This window comes from Phacochoerus africanus, chromosome 2 (assembly GCF_016906955.1).
Source record: "Phacochoerus africanus isolate WHEZ1 chromosome 2, ROS_Pafr_v1, whole genome shotgun sequence".
Taxonomy (NCBI): Eukaryota; Metazoa; Chordata; class Mammalia; order Artiodactyla; family Suidae; genus Phacochoerus; species Phacochoerus africanus.
The window spans coordinates 105,032,223-105,046,416 of NC_062545.1; the positions used below are offsets into that span (position 1 = coordinate 105,032,223).

The following is a 14,194-nucleotide window of genomic DNA, read 5'->3' on the forward strand; positions in this document are numbered from 1 at the left end:
TTTCCGTTCAAATTTAAAGGCCTGTGAAATTATGAAGACATGTTGAGCTCAAAGTGTTCTAATAACAAAACTGTTATTGGGGAAGACTGCAATGATAGGAGAGAAGTTCATTTCCCAACCAGCAATTTTCATTGGATCCATTTGTCTCCTCAGAAAGGTACTTGGCCATCTTCTGTTCACATCATTTACCTGCCTCTTGATACAGTGTAGCTATCAGGGCACAGCCATTGTGGCAATAAGACCAGTTTCTCAAAATGGGGGCTGGGGCAGAACTCCTGGATTCCATACCTGGCTTTCTCTTCTATGTGATAATTAAGCACTCAGAGCACTGGTCTATCCGTGAGCTTACTACAGAGATTTTGAGGGAAAATGTGATAAGAAACATGCAATATTTTTGAAGGTCTCCCAAGTGTCACACACACATTAGAGACATTAGAGTAGTTTCACAAAACTAATTTTCTAATCATTACTAAGACTTTAGACTTATCCGATTATGACATCTATGTTTGTTTTTATTAAATTTAGTAGGTAAAGTATGAAATCATTTATGGTATCAGACATGAAAATTAAATTAGGTGGAATGTACATATGATATTTAAAAAATGTGACTCCCTTCCCACTGTGGCTCACCAGGATCGATTGGTGGCATCTCTGCAGCACCAGGATGCAGGTTTGATTCCTTGCCTGGCACAGTGGGTTAAAAGGATCCAGCGTTGCTACAGCTACAACTTGGATCTGATCCCTGACTTGGGAACTCCATATGCCCCGGTGCCAGCCAATATATATTTACATACCTACCTAAATATATAATTAATTAATTAAAAAAGCAACATTGTCACTGCCGGGGGGGGGAATGCAGGCAAAATTAAATAATATACATTAAAAAATGTGATTCCCTTCTCACTGATTTTAATGACACTTATCTAGGCCTTGATTACTCAAACATTGGATACCCAGGCTCTTAGACCAACACCAGGAACAGGTACATTAGAATAGGGTGTTTTTCTTTAATTTGGAAAAATCACATAAAATGAAACATATCGAGCCACATTATATCTGTTGATTACCAATTCTGTGCTGGGGTGTGTGGTCAGTGTGATGTGTCCATTATCTCGTGAAATAATCCCAGGGCCCTGGATGAGATTTGCAAGTCTGAATTGTGCCATGCAACTTTCAAAAGATGATAGATGCCACCTTGCCCCTTCTGGAGTCAGGCTGAGTCTCAGAACTCTTACCTACACAATCTAGAGATGTGAGTTCTAAAGGTTTTTGTCATTTAGAGCAGTCTTTTGATGTATTTAGATATATAGTTGATTATCATTTGCAGATTCTTTATTTGTGAATTCACCTACTCTCTAAAATTTTATTTCTAACCCACGAACCCAATAATTATGGTGGCTCTATGGTCATCCTTGGATATATGCAGAGCAACCAGAAATTGGAGCAGCCCAATGCTCACAAACTCAGCTGTGCTGGAATAAGGTGCCATTCTGCCTTCATGTTTTAGCTCTCATACTGTGGATGTGTCCTTTTGGCAATACTTTTAGTGCCAATTTTTCACATTTTAGGGGGTTTTGTTGGTAGTTTCAGTGTTTAAAGCTACTCCTACATGTGGTGATGAAGTGCTTTCTAGTGTTTCCAGGTACACAAGGCTGATGTGCCTTATGGAGAAAAGATGTGTATTAATTAAGCTTCACTGGGACATACATTTATAGTGCTGTTAGCTATGAGTTCAGTGTTAATGAATCAACATTACATATTAAATAAGTTGTCTTTAAACAGAAACACATAAAACAGAGTTATGCATTGACTGATTGATAAGAAGTTTGTGACCAGAGGCTGCCAGGAACCTGAGACTTTATTTTCTCTAGAAGCAATGCTTATTATCCCCTAATTCAGAATGTGTGGTGACTTCATAGAATACCATTACTGCAAATAACAAGGATCAACTCCATCTAAAGATACCATTGCACTTGTCTTTCTTAAATGCCCATTTAATGTCAGATAGTCTGATTATTCAGCCTTTGAATGGCTAAAGGGGAAACTAATGAAAGATCTTGAATATTGAGTTTTAAACTAATGAGAACTTTTATGAGGAAGTAATAAAGGCCTGGAATCAAAGATTTATAATAGGAGCCCTCATGAACCCTAAATCTCTGAGCCAAATGCCGTCAATATAATCTCACTAATACTCGGTAGACTCCAGATTCATTGTTTTCTGATTTGGAACATGATCTCTTCTGGGTGAAAAGAAGAAAGAAGAGTAAAAATTTGGAAATTTCCAATTTAAAAGGTTTTTTAAAATATTCATGCAGTGTTACTGCCATGTATGACTCAAACTAACTTTGTCAGAAATGGTGCACTGTTAAATTTAAATTATGATAATAAAATCCATGAGATTTCCCCAACTGTCTCCATTGTAAGCTCTTACATAAAAGGTTAATTCATTCTAATCAATTAATTTATTACACACAGAAAGGGCATATTGAGATACTACTGTAACATGACTTTTTAAATTGTTAAGTAAAACTATGATACAGAAAGCTCTGACCTTTCATTACATGCCTCATTCCTTTGTAGTAAATGTAAAAATTACTTCAAGGAAATCTTATTTCTTTCATTTATAATCAGAGTATTTTAACAGAAAGTGCTATTTTTTATTTTTTATTTTTTTTATTTTTATTTTTATTTTTTGCTTTTTAGGGCTATGCTCCCTGCATATGGAAGTTCCCAGGCTAGGGGTCGAACAGAGCTACAGCTGCCGGCCTATGCAACAGCCACAGCAACTCAGTATCCGAGCCACATCTGCAGCCTACACCTCAGCTCATGGTAACACTGGATCCTTAACCCAGTGAGAAAAGCCAGGGACCAAACCCGAATCCTCATGGATCCTAGTCAGGTTCATGAACCACTGAGCCACGAAGGGAACTCCAAAAGTGCTATTTAAAGCCTGTTGTCTAGTCACTTATGATGGAGCATGATAATGTGAGAAAATAGAATGTGTACATGTATGTATAACTGGGTCACCATGCTGTACAGTAGGAAAAAAATTGTATTGGGGAAATAACAATTAAAAAAAAAAAAGAAAAGAAAGACTGTCAATAAGTTACTCTCCCTGAGATTCAAGGTATTATTTTTTTTCCAAAATAGGTATTGAGTCAGCAATAATTTATTTAAATATAGGTGACTGTTCAAGAAAAACAATGATTCTTGGATAACTTGGCAAAAGATGGTATTTCAATTTCGAGGTAAATGCTGGGTTATTATATTCATTGGTAAAAACAAGTTAATTATCTTTCATATTGTATATCATTGCTAAAAAATTAATGATTGTTTTACATATACACATATCTATTCTTTTTAATATTTGTTTTCCCTGTAGGTTATCACAGAATATTGATATGTTGTGCAGCAGATATTAACACAACATTATAAATCAACTATACTTCAATAAAACTTTAAAAAATGAAAAAATAAACAAAAATTTAAAGTTTTTAGTTTGGAAGCCCTCACCAGTGTATCGGAAAGACATGATAGTTTATTCATTTAGGAAACATTTTATTTAATGTTTCAGTAGAATAATATTATAAGAATTATTCTGTGTCAGTCAATGAGGCAGTTGCTTTGTATGTACTTTTTCTAATTCTGACAGTAATTACAAATGGTAAATATTATTTCCATTTTGTAGGTAAATGCACTGAGGTGCAGCAGGCCTAAAGATTTTGCTCATGGAGTATAGAAGGCTTATACAGGTGGTTCAAGAAATACATTCAAATTTAGATCTATGAAAACATACAAATTCATTACTTTCCGCTACTTTTAAAATTAATTTATAAATAAAATTATATGCTAATATTTACTTTTGAAAATTGTGTAGGTTGTAATAAATATGACATAAAACAGAGTATTTCTAATTGATTAATCACTGAGGATTTAAAGAAAGCAATTTAAAGATTCATTTGTCATTCTCCATTACATGAGCAAATTATCAAAATGTCTTCTTATTCTATTATTTTCACTTAAATATTGTCTATCATGATGTACTGTAGTAACAGAGGAAAAATTTATATCAGGACTTTCTGACTTTTTTCCAAACCCTGTGGCTGCTTTCAAGTGGAATTCATACACCTTTGACAGGTTGAAAAGAAAACTTTTTAATATACTGTTTAATTTATTTCCCTTAATTCAATTCTAGAAATCAAAATGGGATGGAAAATGATGGGAAATATCTCATACTTCATACCAAGGACTTATCTCTAAATGTAATCTTTTTCATAAATACTTAACATGCATGCATGCACACTGTCCATTACAAAATAAATGCTCATCATTGGAGGTTTTCTGCCTAACAAACATATATTTAATACCCACTTGACCTGATTTACTTGGTTCATCCAAAGTTACTAAAGATTGCCATGGGACACCTAAATTTCATTCAGTTTTTTCACACAATACTATGTCTGGAATCATCTTCATTTTTTTGTAAATTGAGAGTTCCTGTACCTTCACGAATGTTCTATTCCCACTTTTTGTATCCCCTTTTCAGAATCCAGGTGCTACAGTTTATATACCTCTATTTTAACATGACAGGTTGAAAATTAAATGTACTTTATAGATAGCTTCTTAAAAGCAAGGGAAATTGTCAGTGATTGGTGTCAAATAGTTGTCTTTCACAGCCTTGAATGGACAGTATTTTCTCACCCTGCTCTGATTCTTGTCACACTGGAATTCTTAGCATTCGAAGAAGCATGCTTACTGCATTCTCTACTTTTGACTCAGTACAATAGCTTATTTTTTTCCATTGAGATATAATTCACATACCACCATTTCAAAGTGCATAATCCGCTAGGTTTTAGTCTGTTCATAAGGTCAAGCCACTATCACCATTTTCTAGTTCTAGAACATTATTATTACCCCAATGGGAAGTCCTCTAACAATAAGCAGTCTTTGTCTATTCACTTCTCCCCCCATCCACTGCCAAACACTTATCTACTTTCTGTCTCTATAGATTTGCCTATTCTAGAGATTTCATGTAAGTGGAATAATACAACAGGTGGCCTTTTGTGTGTGTGTGTCTGGCTACTTTCACTTAGTGTAACATTTTCAAGGCACATAAATATTTTATCAACATTTCATTCCTTTTCATGACTGGATAATATTCTGTTGAATGGGTCTCCCATATTTGTTTATCCATTCATCACTTGAAGGCTTTGAATTTTCCCACTTTTGGCTATTCTGAATAATGTTACTATGAATATTCCTGTGTCACTTTTTGTGTGGACATTGATCTCATTTTTCTTGACTAGAAAAATTAGATCTTTTCTCTCATTTTTCATTGCTTTTTTCCCAACTACAGGAATGCCCAAAACAATGGGAACTCTGGAATCCTTAACTCAAAATGATAAGAAATGGGCTGCCAAATTTCCTTAAACCTGATCATCATTTGCCTGTCTTTTCCCAGAGCCACCCATTGGTCAGATGCACCCTCCACATGGCAGCGTCACTCCTCAGAAGAACAGCAACCTGCTTGTGATTATTGTGGTCACCGTTGGCGTCATCACAGTGCTGGTGGTGGTGATTGTGGCTGTGATTTGCACTCGGCGCTCTTCAGCCCAGCAGAGAAAGTAGGTAACAGCTAGTTCCCCACAGCAGAGAGGTTGCTGCTTGACCTGATTATCATCTTTTTGAGTTAGATTCTTGATGGCTCTCTTCCTGTGTTCTTTCCTAATTTACCATATGTTCCTTACCTTATCTCCTGACCTGGGGGAAATCTTGCCTTTTGTCCATCCCAGGCCCATAACGTAAATGAGTGAGGACTAGGTTTGAAGACTAGATAGCAGAATCCACCAGGACATCTGCTTTATATTTCTGTTCGATTTTCCTTCTTGAGACCAGATTCTTCCTTTCAAGTGAGGGCAGGTGTTCCTTAAGTAACACTTGGGGAGTGGACTTCACTATGTCCCTACTTATGGCCCTTTCTGAATTTATGTATAAAAGGTTGGAGATGTGTGTTCTTCTATAAGTATTTATTTATCCCTTGTGGCAAGGAGACCATTAGGTATTTAATCAATGTTTGTTGCATGGATAAGTATAAAATACCAAACTCAACATAGTTATAATGCTATGGAGTGTCTAGTTTGGAGGCTATGGTTAGGATAGAAGAGAGATTCCAGAAATTCAAAAATGGTTCAGGTTTCCTAGCTCTGGTTGATTCTCAGAAATTAAAACTTTTGAGGGGCTTAAAAATATTTTCATATTATAAAGCTCTAGGTTATAGCATATGTATGTACTTGATACATCAAAGTACACAGTTTGAGAGTTCCTGCCATGGTACAGTGGGTTAAGGATCCGAGGGCTGCAGTGACTTGGGTTGCTGTGGAGCTGTCGGTTTGATCTCTGCCCTTTAAGTGGGTTAAAGGATCCAGAGTTGCCACAGCTGTGGCATAGGTCTCAGCTGTGGCTCAGATTCAGTCACTGGCCTAGCAACTTCCATATTTTGTGGGTGTGGCCATCAAATTAAAAATAAATATGTTTTAAAAGTACAAAGTTTGGAATGGAAAGATGGTTTTGATTCAGCTTATCCTCTTGCAGCAATACTCCATAGCCAGCATATTAACCTTTATCAGCCAGTAATGAGAAACAGCAATAATCTTCTGGTTACTTTCTTCCTCTTTGGCACTTTTCAAATCCAGCCTGATAACTCTTTTTCAGCTGTGCTGTCCTCACTGGATTGGGTGTAATAGATTCTTCCCTTAATTTTTGTTTGTTTTTTTTTGCCTGAGGCTTGGTGCTCTGCAAGCCTGAGGCACAACCCCATAGGTAGCCTGTTTAACAACTATCATGCCACATAAACTGTTAGAGAAAGATTCTCTATTAGAACATTTTCCCTTTTCTCTTGCTAATACCTAAGCCTTTCTCTCTTAAAAATCCTCTGACCCTATCTGTTGATTTCTAGTGTATTCAGCATTTTGAGATGTTTAGTAATAGGATATAGGAAGATTTACATATGGGAGAAAGTACCATGGAGGTATGAGGGCAGTCTTCACATTTCATTTACTTTTATGGCAGGTCAAATTTTACATCCAGCTGCATTCATTTGACTAGACAATCTTAAAGCTGATGCTAGCCGGTGTCCTCGTCCATTGTTCCCAAACAAGGAACCAGACAGGATGAGAGTAACAGCATTGGGCTCATGTGTAAGCATCTGGGGAGTTATAAGCACCCACTGAGCTTCCAAATGCTGGGCACTTAGGCTCTGGGGGGAAATCACTGTAATTGAGTAAGTCATTGAATAATATCTTGGTCCACCAATCCCATAAAAGGTCTTTTGTAAATGGAGAATGGAGGGTCTCTGAGACAGAGCTGAGAGGGGTTCACAGAAATGCAAACGGTACGGCAGCAATTTCGAGCCTTATTTCGTGATACTTTTAAAAACATGGAAGCAGTCACTAAACTAATTAAATTAACTAAATCATTTGTAGTGAGCCATTTTGCTTTATTCTGTTTTTATCATTTTCATCATTGTGAGAAGAATGCTTGAAGGTTTGTATTGACTTGAAGAACTCAATTCCTGGATCTTTTTTCTCGGCAGAGAAATTGCTAGGCTTCTCCATGTGCAAAAGTGGGATTCTATGCTATTTTGAGAGACTCTCATATTGTCTTAAATCCCACCCTATTCATTTGCTAAGAGCTTAATGTTTTTCGTAGAGGCTGAGCCCTGGGTACAACTAGTATTGAAAATTAGGGAATGAATGAAAGGGTAAATAACGCCATGAATGACTAAAAGCCCAAATAAAGGGAATCTACAGCTGCTATGCTATTGCCCACTGGGTTCTCCCTCTCCCCCCGACCCCAAAGTCTCTTAATATTTACTTGGCATGTTTTCACAATTGAATTTCATACATTTTTCTTCAGTAACAGAACTGTTGGCATTCATCTTGGTCTCTTTGTATATGTTAACAGAGAAAAGGGAGAAAAGAAAATTTCTCCTTTATTTCTGTAATTCTTTTTTTTATTTTTTAAAGTTTTATTGAAGTATAGTTGCTTTACAATTTTGTGATAATTTCTGCTGTACAACAAAGTGATTCAGTTATACATGTACACACATCTATTCTTTTTCAGGTTCTTTTCCCATGTAAATTATCACAGAATATTGGGTAGAGTTCCCTGTGCTATACAGCATGTTCCCATTGGCCAGTCATTCCATATACCTTAGTGTGTATATGTGAATCCCAAACCCCAGTCCATCCCTCCCCCAACACCTGTCCCCTTTGGTAACCATCCATCTGTTAGTTTTCAAAGTCTTTGAGTCTGTTTCTGATCTGCACATAAGTTCATTTGTATCCTTTTTTTTAGATTGCTTCTCTTGACTTCACTGAGAACCTCTCTCCCCTGATAATACCACCACTGAACTCTTTAGAACAAATTAAATATATTCAGATGAAAGCAAAATCAATTCTAATTTGAAACAGAAATAATGTCCATTATAGGGCTCTCAGAAATGGAAGTTTGATGTAATTAATAATGGGAAGTAGGAAACGTCCAGGGTCTTCTTCAATATCTCTGTATTTAGGGCTGCTGGAGAATGCTAATTGTCTGGTGTTTTATTGGGGAACTTCAATTACATCCAAATGGATTGAAACATATTTTTGTGTACTATCATTAATACTTTATTCAATTTAATGTCTACACATTTTATTCTGTGATTTATTTAATAATGAGGTAATGAGCTGGCTTAACACACTGACTCCCATTCTAGTTGGTAAGATTTTCTTTTTATATTACAAAATAACAAAGATAGAACGCAAGTTCTAGTTCTGATTCTACCACTTATTTAATTAAACCTAAAGGAAGACCTAATCCCTGAATGTTAGTTCCTTCAAATAAGAAATGGGACTAAATAATTTCTATCAACCCCTCCATATTTATTTATTTATTTATTTATTCATTCTTTGGGGGCTGCACCCATGGCATGTGGAGGTTCCCAGGCTAGGGGTCAAATCAGAGCTGAGCTGCTGGCCTGTGCCACAGCCACAGAAACGTGGGATCCACGCCACATCTGCAAACTACACCACAGTTCAAGGCAATGCCCAATCCTTAACCCACTGAGCAAGGTCAGGGATCTCATCCTCATGGATACTAACTGGGCTTGTTAACTGCTAAGCCACGATGTGAACTCCAACTCCTCCACCTTTAAAACCCTGAAATTCTCTATGGAATACTACTAAATTATAGAATCACGTGATAGCATTTAGCTTCAAATTCAAGTGAAATAAAAATAATTTTGCATTTATTTTTAGTTATTAATTTAAATGTTTTACTACTTTGAAGAGACTCCTCATATATATTGAACTAGTACATTTCTTTTAGTTATTAACTTAAAAATTTTTACTACTTTGAAGAGACTCCCCTCCACATTTTGAATTAGTGAGATTATACTAGAATATCATATTATATACAATTTGTGTTTTAGGAAGGCTTAAATTGATGGGGGAGCTCAGTGCTTTTTGATAAAGTAATAGCATTTTCCTGGCCAAAATGTAGAACAGAACATGTATTATGATAAGTAAGAATGTATCTATAGATATTAAAGACAAAACATTTGATGTTGAGATGACTCTGGAAATTCTGGATTTATAATTATCACATGTGCACATGGGCAGGTGATCAACCACTTGTCTGAATATGTTAAATTTAAATGTGTAAATACAGTTCAAGGTTTACATGATAGAATCATCCATTAACTAAGCCTCATGTTTGATTTGACATGTACATTGCAAGGTTGAACTATCAATACACATTCAAATCTTAACAAAAAAATCATCATCTGTACTGAGGATCCAATGTCTAAACTCAAATGAAATCAACTGTACTTTATAATACACTTCAACTATTTTTCAAATTTTAGCATTTTAATTAATTTTCAGTACTCACCCCAAAGGGATTTTAACCAAACCACTTAGAGCTTCAATATATCTTAATTCCATCTCAGAAAATGAAGGTTTATTTGAGTAACTGGGACATGTTTTCGCTGGGTTTCCAATACAATTTTTTTGTCTTGTTTTTACTAGCATTTAGTAAAGATAGTCAACATAGAGATTGAGGTGGCTGGAAACCTTTGGGGTGGATTTGAATGGAGGAAGCAGGCAGGTATTTGTACTTTCCAGCATATTGTTTCCTGGTTATCTTGTGGTCATTCTTCACCCTCAGTTCAGATCTCCTTCCTGAGGCCTTCCTGAAGTCCTCAGTGGGGCAGAATGTTCCTGCCTCAGTCTCCTAAACATCTGACCACAAGACTTTAGTACAGGGATATTTGTCTGTCTCCTGTGAACAACTTGAGCAGAGTGAGGATTTCATAATTTATTGCCATGTGGCCAAATAATCTCTGAGATGACTGTGGTGTTTTAGAATTTAAAATGGTACCACAATCTGGAATAGAATGGGCATGCAATCATTGTGGGTTTTAACCCGTTCAAACCCCTAGCATATCGATTAAAAGTGAAAAGGAGGGAGTTCCCATTGTGGCTCAGTGGGTCAAGAACATGAGTAGTACCCTTGAGGATGCAGGTTTGATTCCTGGCCTCGCTCAGAGGGTTAAGGATCTGGCATTGCCCCAAGCTGCAATGTAGGCAGAAGATGGGATTCAGATCCCGAGGGGCTATGGCTATAGCACTGGCTGGCAGCTGTAACTCCAATTCGACCCCTAGCTTGAAAACTTCCATAGGCTGCAGGTGCAGGCCTAAAAAGAAAGAAAAAAAAAGGTGAAAATTAAATGGAAGATAGTATGAGAAAAATAATGCATATATAGGAGTTCCCATTGTGGTGCAGTGGAAATGAATCCAACTACTATCCATGAGGATGGGGGTTCAATCCCTGGCCTTGCTCAGTGTGTCAGGGATCTGGCATTGCTGTGAGCTGTGGTGTAGGTCTCAGACGTGGCTCGGATCCCCAGTTGCTGTGGCTGTGGCACGGGCCGGCAGCTGTGGCTCTGATTTGACCCCTAGCTTGGGAACCTCCATGTGCCACAGGCACAGGCCTAAAAACAAACAAAAAGAATGTATATGTATGTGTGACTGGGTCACTATGCTGCACAGCTAAAATTGGCATAGCACTGTAAATCAACTATACTCTAATTAAAAAAGGAAAGAAGTTTCCTCTTAGAGCTATAGGTTATGTATAAAGTAAGGAACAGATAACAAATAAAGAATCAGAAAAGAATCTTAAAAAAAAAACTTCTAAATCAATAATGACAAATTCTCATTATTCAAGTGATTACTTTGTGCTCAGTATGTGATATGCATCACACAAAGTAACCAATCTGATTGATATTAACTCTTCAGGTAAAAAGCTTTCTGAAATTTCCCACTGAATTACTGGTATTTTAAATGTTTATGATTTGATCTCTACTTTTCAGCTTTCCTACCTGGCATGTTCCAGTGCATGGTCCCCATTCCAACAAAGCAGAAGCCATGCCATTTTTCCTTCATTGATTAAACCCCCACTGTCTCACTGATCTTTGTGTTTCCGGTACTTAGCACATTTTTTGACACACATTTACTATTCCATAGATACTCACCAAATAAACAAATGCATACATGTTTTAAAACAGTCAATGATCAGTGCAAGGTGAGTGGTATAGAGAGAGATGAGTGAACTAGTTAATTTTTTTTTTTTTGTCGTTTTAGGGCCTTACCCATGGTATATGGAAGTTCCCAGGCTAGGGGTGTAATAAGAGCTATAGCTGCTGGCCTACACCACAGCCTCAGCAACACCGAGTCTGAGCCATGTCTGCAAACTACACTGTAGCTCAGGGCAGTGCTGGATCCCCAACCCTCTGCGCAAAGCCAGGGATTGAACCTACATCCTCATGGATACTATTCAAGTTCATTTGCACGGAGCCACAATAGGAATTCCAGAAACTAGCTAATCTAAAATCACACTGACTAAAGTCGTCAGGAAGGTTTCCTAAAGAAGAAAGGCTTGACGGGAAGCTTAAGGGGTAAGTAGTTTGTAAGTAAATAGGACTATGAAGGCATTAAGGGCAGAAGTAAGACTAGATAGATAGATAGATAGATAGATAGATAGATAGATAGACAGGACAAAAACCCACCAGAATTTCCATCCCACATTGGATTGTGATGATTGTTGTACAACTATAAATGTAATAAATTCATTGAGTAATAATAAAAAAAAAAACCCACCAGAACCTGATTATGCAGTGGAAACTGCCACAGTATGAGAAAGAGACAGCAGAGAGCCATGGAAGTTTCTTTGCTTTGCCTTTATTTGAGAAATACACAAGTAGGAAGGGATCCACCTTCCCCACAGCTATTTTTGGAAGCTAAAAAATTGCCAATGCCTGTAAGAAAAGATGCGTGTGGGGAGGGATAAACATGACATATTCTACAATAAATAGAAAAAAGCTTTATAATAAAAATGCACAAACAAAACCATATAATTTGCTAAGACAGTGTTTCTCAAAGTTTAGGGGCATCAGATTCCCCTCAAAAGCTGTTAAAACACAGATTACTCAGCCTCACTACCCTTTCCAAGTTTCTAATTTGTAAGAGCTGGGGCCTGAGAATGTGCATTTCTAACAAGTTCCCAGGTTAGAATTATTACAATAATGCTGCTGGTTCAAGTACCGTTGCACTAAAGTACCACTGCACTACATTCAAATTTTGAAGATTCTAATGGTGAGAGAGAGGAACTTGGGCCTGAAATGGGAAGCAGTCAAGGAACCAGCAGATGGACAGAAGGTGGAGGTGACAGCTGTTCTTGCAAGTTTTAAGATAAATTTCACACTACTTAGTTATGAGTAGATGTCACTTTTATTACAAACCTGCTGTATTGACCACTGTGCAACTACAGACAGGGGAGGGAGGCCTCTCCAAGGCCAAAGATTTCTCTCTTGATAAGAGATATGATAGAAAACAGAAGTGGTTAGATGGTCTTTCCTAGAATATATACAAAAGGAAATCAAGTCTATTTAGAGATCTTTAGATTCTTGATGACAGTCAGCTGGGATAATGAGCAGCTCCTCAGAAGAGGTCTTGATCTGGTTAGAATTCATCAGAAAAATGCTTATGTGTTTTATCAGGAATAATTATTTTCAGATGGAGGTTATAGACCATAATATACTAAAAAAGATTTTGCCTCAATCATGTTTAGAACTTTTTTTAAAAAAAAAAGGAATACAGAGTTCCCGTTGTGGCTCAGTGGTTAACAAATCTGACTAGGAACCACGAGGTTGCAGGTTTGATCCCTGGCATTGCTCAGTGGGTTAAGGATCCGGTGTTGCTGTGAGCTGTGATGTAGGTCACAGACACGGCTTGGATCTCTCATTGCTGTGGCTCTGGTGTAGGCCGGCAGCTACAGCTCTGATTCGACCCCTATCCTGGGAACCTCCATATGCCATGGGAGCAGTACTGGAAAAGGCAAAAAGACACACACACAAAAAAAAGGAATACACCTAGTGAGGTCTGGCAGGAACTGGTAAATGAATGAACGAACAAATGAATAAGGCATAGATGTAAACAAGGAAGCCAGAATTCATCATTTACTTCTTGCTTCAAAAATTATTTGACAAACTTCTTCCCACAGGGTATTTGAATATTGAGTGATCACGGAAATTTGGACTATCTTGCCTTGTATTTGGAAACTGATGTGTCTCTGTATGCAGTCATAAGCGCACCAGGGTTTAAATTCTTTAGCACTTGACTTGTTAGAAAGAAAGATAATAGGGTGAAATCTCCAAGTCTGAAAATGACTTTAAATTCTTCTAAGTGACCAGAGATGGATTATATAAAGAGCTATGTTTGAGTTGCAGGCCCATTTCCTATGGGCAGGTGAAGTGTAAGGAAATGAATTCAGGGAACAGATGGTTAGTAAGAGAGTTATTAACTTTTTTTTTGCTTTTTTTTTTTTTTTTTTTTTTTTTTTTTTTGCTTTTTGGGGCCATTCCTGTGGCATATGGAAGTTCCCAGGCTAGGGGTTGAATTGGGACCACAGCTGCTGGTCTACACCACAGCCACAACCACGCAGGATCTAAGCCACATCTGTGACCTAAACCACAGCTCATGGCAATGCCATATCCCCAATCCACTGAGCAAAGGCAGGGATGGAACCCACATCCAAGTGGATACTAGTCAGATTCATTTCTACTGTACCCCAACAGGAACTCCCAAGAGAGTTA

General features: G+C 37.3%; 1 protein-coding gene across 1 annotated transcript in view; it reads left to right on the forward strand.

The window, feature by feature from the left end:
* The window catches only part of DCC (DCC netrin 1 receptor), a 1,209,032-nt gene that overhangs the window by 1,106,226 nt on the left and 88,612 nt on the right, over positions 1-14,194 (forward strand). Inside the window, exon 23 of the mRNA XM_047769428.1 lies at positions 5,462-5,624. Coding sequence (XP_047625384.1) covers positions 5,462-5,624 — 163 coding nt within the window. The remainder of the gene's footprint in view (positions 1-5,461; positions 5,625-14,194) is intronic.